Below are 5850 nucleotides of genomic sequence, written 5' to 3' on the forward strand. Positions count from 1 at the left end.
AAAAAAAAAAAAAAAAAAAAGAACTTCTTCTTCATCTATTTTTTTTTGTTTAAGTAGAGATGGGGTCTTGCTATGTTGCCCGGGCTGATCTTGAACTCCTGGGCTCAAGAAATCCTGCCACCTTGGCTTCCGAAAGTGCTGAGATTATAGTCATGAGCCACTACACCCAGCCCTAGAGCTTTTGATTTTTCAAGAGAAGGCCCAAATCCAGATTTTGAAGCAAAAATCTTTCAATTTTATATTTTGCTTCTTTTGTTTTTATTTATTTATTTATTTATTTTCGAGATGGAGCCTCACTGTCTCACTCTCTCACCCAGGTTGGAGTGCAGTGGTTCGATATCGGCTCACTGCAATCTTTGTCTCCCTGGTTCCAGCGGTTCTCCTGCCTCAGCCTCCCAAGTAGCTGGGATTACGGGTGGATACCGTCACACCTGGCTAATTTTATGTATTTTCTTAGTAGAAACAGGGTTTCACCATGTTAGCCAGGCTGGTCTCGACTTCCTGACCTCAAGTGATCCACCCGCCTCACCCTCCCAAAGTGCTGGGTGGCCGTGAGCCACCATATCCTGTCCAAATTTTTGAAAAACACTAGGCAGTTCAGAGAACACACATGTGTGGCCATTGGGGTAGGATTCTCCAGTAGACATCTAGAAGATCTGCCAAAGTGTGGCTGGCCTGGAAATAGAATTGGCAATTTTCCCCATGCTGAGCTGCCATTAACATATACAGCCAGTTAGCCTGCTCAAAAACGCATGCAGGATTCCTCTATAAGTTAAATATAGAGCTACCATATGACCCAGAAATTCCACCTCTATACATATACCCTAAATAACTCAAAACAGTTGTCCAGCCAAATATTTGTACACCCATGTTCATAGGAGCACTATTTACAACAGATGAAAGATGGACAACCCAAGGTTCATCAGTGGATGAATGGATCTACCATTCAATGGACTATTACTCAGCTTTAAAAAGGAATGAAGCAGTGATACAAGCTACAGCAACATGGATAAACCTCAGAAACGTTATGCTAAGTGAAAGAAGCTAGACGTAAGAGGCCACAGAGCATATGATCCCATTTATAGGAAATATCCAGAAAAAGGCCAGGCATGTGGCTCATGCCTGTAATCCCAGCACTTTGGGACGCTAAGGTGGGCGGATCACCTGAGGTCAGGAGTTCAATACCAGCCTGACCAACATGGTGAAACCCTGTCTCTACTAAAAATACAAAATTAGCCGGGTTTGGTGTCACGTGCCTGTAATCCCAGTTACTTGGGAAGCTGAGGCAGGAGAATCGCTTGAACCTGGGAGGCGGAGGTTGCGGTGAGCCTAGATCATGCCATTGCATTCCAGCCTGGGCAACGAGAGCGAAATTCTGTCTCAAAAAAAAAAAAAGAAAAGAAAAGAAAAAAAGGAAATATCCAGAAAAAGCAATTCCACAGAGAGAGAAAATAGATTAGAGGTTGCCAGGGACTGTGGGGAGGGAAGAATGAGGAGGGAGAGTGTAATGGGTGTGAGGTTTCCCTTTGGGGTGATAAAAAAGTTCTGCAGCTACATAGATCTAATGACTATACAGCATTGTGAATTACTAAATGCTGCTAAATTATTTATTTATTGCTATTAGTTATTATTATTATTATTATTATTATTATTATTATTATTAAGACGGAGTCTCACTCTGTTGCCCAGGCTGGAGTGCAGTGGCGCGATCTCAGCTCACACCAACCTCCACCTCCCAGGTTCAAGCAATTTTCCTGCCTCAGCCTCCCAAGTGGCTGGGATTACAGGCATGTACCACCACGCCCGGCTAATTTTTTTGTATTTTTAGTGGAGACAGGGTTTTACCGTGTTGGCCAGGCTAGTTTTGAACTCCTGACCTCAAGTGATCCGCCCATCTTGTTCTCCCAAAGTAGTAGGATTACAGGCGTGAGCCATTGCATCAGGCCTATTCTTTATTATTTTTAATTTCATTTTTTGAGACAGGGTCTCACTCTGTTACCCAGGCTGGAGTGCAGTGGTGTGATCATGGCTTACAGAAGCCTTGACTTCCTGGGCTCATACAATTCTCCCACCTCAGCCTCCCCAGTAGCTGGGACTACAGGCATGCGCCACCACGCCCAGCTGATTTTTTATGCTGCCCAGGCTGGTATCAAATGCCTAAGCACGAACAATCCTCCTGCCTCGGTCTCCCAAAGTGATGGTATTACAGGCCTAAGCCACTGCACCTGGCCACAAATTGTTCATTTTAAAATGGTTAAAAAGGTAAATTAAATTTTATGTTTCATGGATTTTAACATGACAAATAAAGAGGTCACAGGGGAAGAGCTATTATTTAATTTAATTTAATTCAATTTTATTTTATTTTATTTTATTTTTTGAGACAGAGTTTCACTCTTGTTGCCCGGGCTGGAGTGTAGTGGCACGATCTCGGCTCACAGCAACCTCTGCCTCCTGGGTTCAAGTGATTCTCCTGCCTCAACCTCCCAAGTAGCTGGGATTACAGGCATGTGCCACCACACCCAGCTAATTTTTGTATTTTTTTGTTTTTAGTAGAGATGGGGTTTCTCCATATTGGTTAGGCTGGTCTCGAACTCCCGACCTCAGGTGATCCGCCTGCCTTGGCCTCCCAAAGTGCTGGGATTACAGGCATGAGCCATCGCGCTAGGCCCAGAAAGAGCTATTATTAACCCCATTTTATGGATGGGAAAACTGAGGCTCAGAGTGCAGGACTAAGAGATCCACAAAGCCTGAGGGCAAAGAAGCTGGAGTTGAGCCCTGCCCTCCCAGGAACCAGGGTACTGACCGCTTGGCCACCCAGCTTTACCTCAGAGAGATCATCTTGTTCAGGGGTGTTGGAGCCACCACTGTCCTGTTCCTCCAGGTGCACCACGTCTAGGGAGGGACTGAGAGTGAGCACGAGCTGGGGTCTGGTCCTGCTCACCCCCAGTCCCCCTATGCCCACCAGCCAGCACCTGGAAAGGGGTCACGGGTGAGGCCCAGCTGGCGGATGATGTAGCGGGGGATGTCTGTCTTGACAAGGTGGCCCTCCTTGGCGTGTCCCTCGGCCGCCTCCAGCAGGTGGTAGAACTCCTCAGGGTTGAATTCCTTAGGCAGGACAGGAGTGGGCTCACCACAGGCTCCCCAGGTCCACCCCCCTGCCCCTACCCATGCCCAGCCCCCTCACCAGGCACTCCAGCAGCCTCGCGGGACGTGAGATGATAATAAGCAACTTCTTCACCAGCTGAGTAACAAAGGCCACCTCCAAGCTCTCAGAGCGTTCATAGGCCTGTGGTAGGGGACACAGAGGGACAGGGCTCACAGGCACCCTGCCTCATCCTGGCCCCTCTCTCAGCACCTTGGAGTACATACTGCTGCTACTGTTCCATCTTATAGGTGAGGAGACTGAGGCCCAAGCCACACAGTAAAAATAATGAGGCTGGGCACAGTGGCTCATGCCTGTAATCCCAGCANAAAACTCAATCTCACTTACAATAACAGAAAGACAAATTATAACTACCACAAAATACCATTTTTCACCTAGTAGATTGGGAGAAAAAAAATCTAAAACCTGACACCCTCTATGGGCAAATATGTGGATGAACAGGTACTTTCTTTTTTTTTTTTTTGAGACAGAGTCTAACTCTGTCACCCAGGCTGGAGTGCAGTGGCTGCGATCGCCTCTCATTGTAAGCTCCGCCTCCCGGGTTCACTCCATTTTCCTGCCTCATCCTCCTGAGTATCTGGGACTACAGGTGCCTGCCACTACGCCTGGCTAATTTTTTGTAGTTTTAGTAGAGACGGGGTTTCACCATGTTAGCCAGGATGGTCTCGATCTCCTGACCTCGTGATCTACCCGCCTTGGCCTCCGAAAGTGCTGGGATTACAGGCGTGAGCCACCGCGCCGGGCTGAACAGGTACTTTCATACCTTGCTGTTGGGAGTGTAAATTACTGTTTGGTACAGATCAGAATTACAAATACATGTTCCCTTTGACTCAGCAATTTCACTTTTGAATTTATGCTACAGATATACTTGCACATGTGAAAAATGGTATATCTACTATCTTGCTCATTGTGAGATTGGAAATAATAATCCATATGTTAAATTAGCCAAACAAATACATGTGGGGTAGTTATATAAACAAACATTGTGCCACTGTTAAAAAATAATGAGGAAACTGTCTATGGATTTAGAAAGTTCTCTAAAGTATTTTATTAAGTGTAAAAATGCAATAGGCAATATGTATTGTATGTTTTTGTGTTAAAAAATGTGGCTGCCGGGCACGGTGGCTCAAGCCTGTAATCCCAGCACTTTGGGAGGCCGAGACGGGTGGATCACGAGGTCAGGAGATCGAGACCATCCTGGCTAACACCGTGAAACCCCGTCTCTACTAAAAAATACAAAAAAAACTAGCCGGGCGAGGTGGCGGGCGCCTATAGTCCCAGCTACTCGGGAGGCTGAGGCAGGAGAATGGCGTAAACCCGGGAGGCAGAGCTTGCAGTGAGCTGAGATCCGGCCACTGCACTCCAGCCTGGGCGATAGAGTGAGACTCTGTCTCAAAAAAAAAATAAAAATAAAAAATGTGGCAAAGGCCAGGTGTGGTGGCTCACGCCTGTAATCCCAGTACTTTGGGGGACCAAGGTGAGTGGATCACCTGAAGGTCAGGAGTTAGAGACCAGCGTGGCCAACGTGGTGAAACCCCGTCTCTACTAAAAATACAAAAAAATAAGCCAGGTGTGGTGGTGGGCACCTGTAATCCCAGCTACTTGGAAGGCTGAAGCAGGAGAGAGGAACCCAGGAAAGAGAGGTTGCAGTGAGCCAAGATCACACCATTGCACTCCAGCCTGGGCAACAAGAGTGGAACTTTGTCTCAAAAAAACAAGTGGCAAAGTAAAACTATATAATCATATTTCAGGGTTATAGGGCAATGTGGAACAAAGGTAGGAGTAAGATTTTTTCACTGTATATCTTTCTTGAAGATTATTTTGATTTTTCTTAGGGACAAAGAGATATAGTACATAGACATTACATAAAAGATCTATGATATATAAAATATTGAACTTATATGCTCCAAAGAATGTAGCCTAAAAATATCTGACATAAAAATTGACAGAATTACAAGGAGAAGTTGCTTAAAATAAGGTTTCACATATCTCTCAGAAACTATTAGATTAATCAGGCAAGATAAATGAATAGGGAGATGGAAGATTTGAATCACTCAATTAACAAGTTTGATTAAATGGAATAACAGAATCCTACAAACGAGAGATAAATACCTTTTTAGAGTTTTAGACTTTTGAGTGATGTCATCCCATTACCTATTCAAAAAATTAAACAAATGGCATGTATCGTGAGATTCCTTTTAAATACATACATGAAGGAAAGGTGTGTGTATATATTTGTGTGACTGTATAGATACAATTTGAAACAAAGATTACAAACTTAAGCATCTTCAGGGGTCAGTAGACCAGGGTGGAGGCCATGGGTGACAAAGGGGCAGGTACCCAATATCACAGGACCACCCCCACTCAGCTGGTTCCACCACAGTTTTATTAGAACTTCTTCTTGGCCGGGCGCGGTGGCTCAAGCCTGTAATCCCAGCACTTTGGGAGGCCGAGACGGGCGGATCACGAGGTCAGGAGATCGAGACCATCCTGGCTAACACGGTGAAACCCCGTCTCTACTAAAAAATACAAAAACTAGCCAGGCGAGGTGGTGGGCGCCTGCAGTCCCAGCTACTTGGGAGGCTGAGGCAGGAGAATGGCGTAAACCCGGGAGGCGGAGCTTGCAGTGAGCTAAGATCCGGATTCTGCCCTCCACTCCGGGCGACAGACAGAGACTCAGCCTAAAA

At 45.8% G+C, this 5850-nt stretch overlaps 1 protein-coding gene across 1 annotated transcript in view; it reads right to left on the reverse strand.

Moving 5' to 3' along the window:
• Positions 1-5850, reverse strand: part of MAST1 (microtubule associated serine/threonine kinase 1) — a 41118-nt gene that overhangs the window by 19149 nt on the left and 16119 nt on the right. The window contains 3 exon segments of the mRNA XM_017895072.1: positions 2825-2892; positions 2973-3105; positions 3185-3286. Coding sequence (XP_017750561.1) covers positions 2825-2892; positions 2973-3105; positions 3185-3286 — 303 coding nt within the window.

Source organism: Rhinopithecus bieti, unplaced genomic scaffold (assembly GCF_001698545.2).
Source record: "Rhinopithecus bieti isolate Rb0 unplaced genomic scaffold, ASM169854v2 scaffold_26199, whole genome shotgun sequence".
In the NCBI taxonomy this organism is placed as follows: Eukaryota; Metazoa; Chordata; class Mammalia; order Primates; family Cercopithecidae; genus Rhinopithecus; species Rhinopithecus bieti.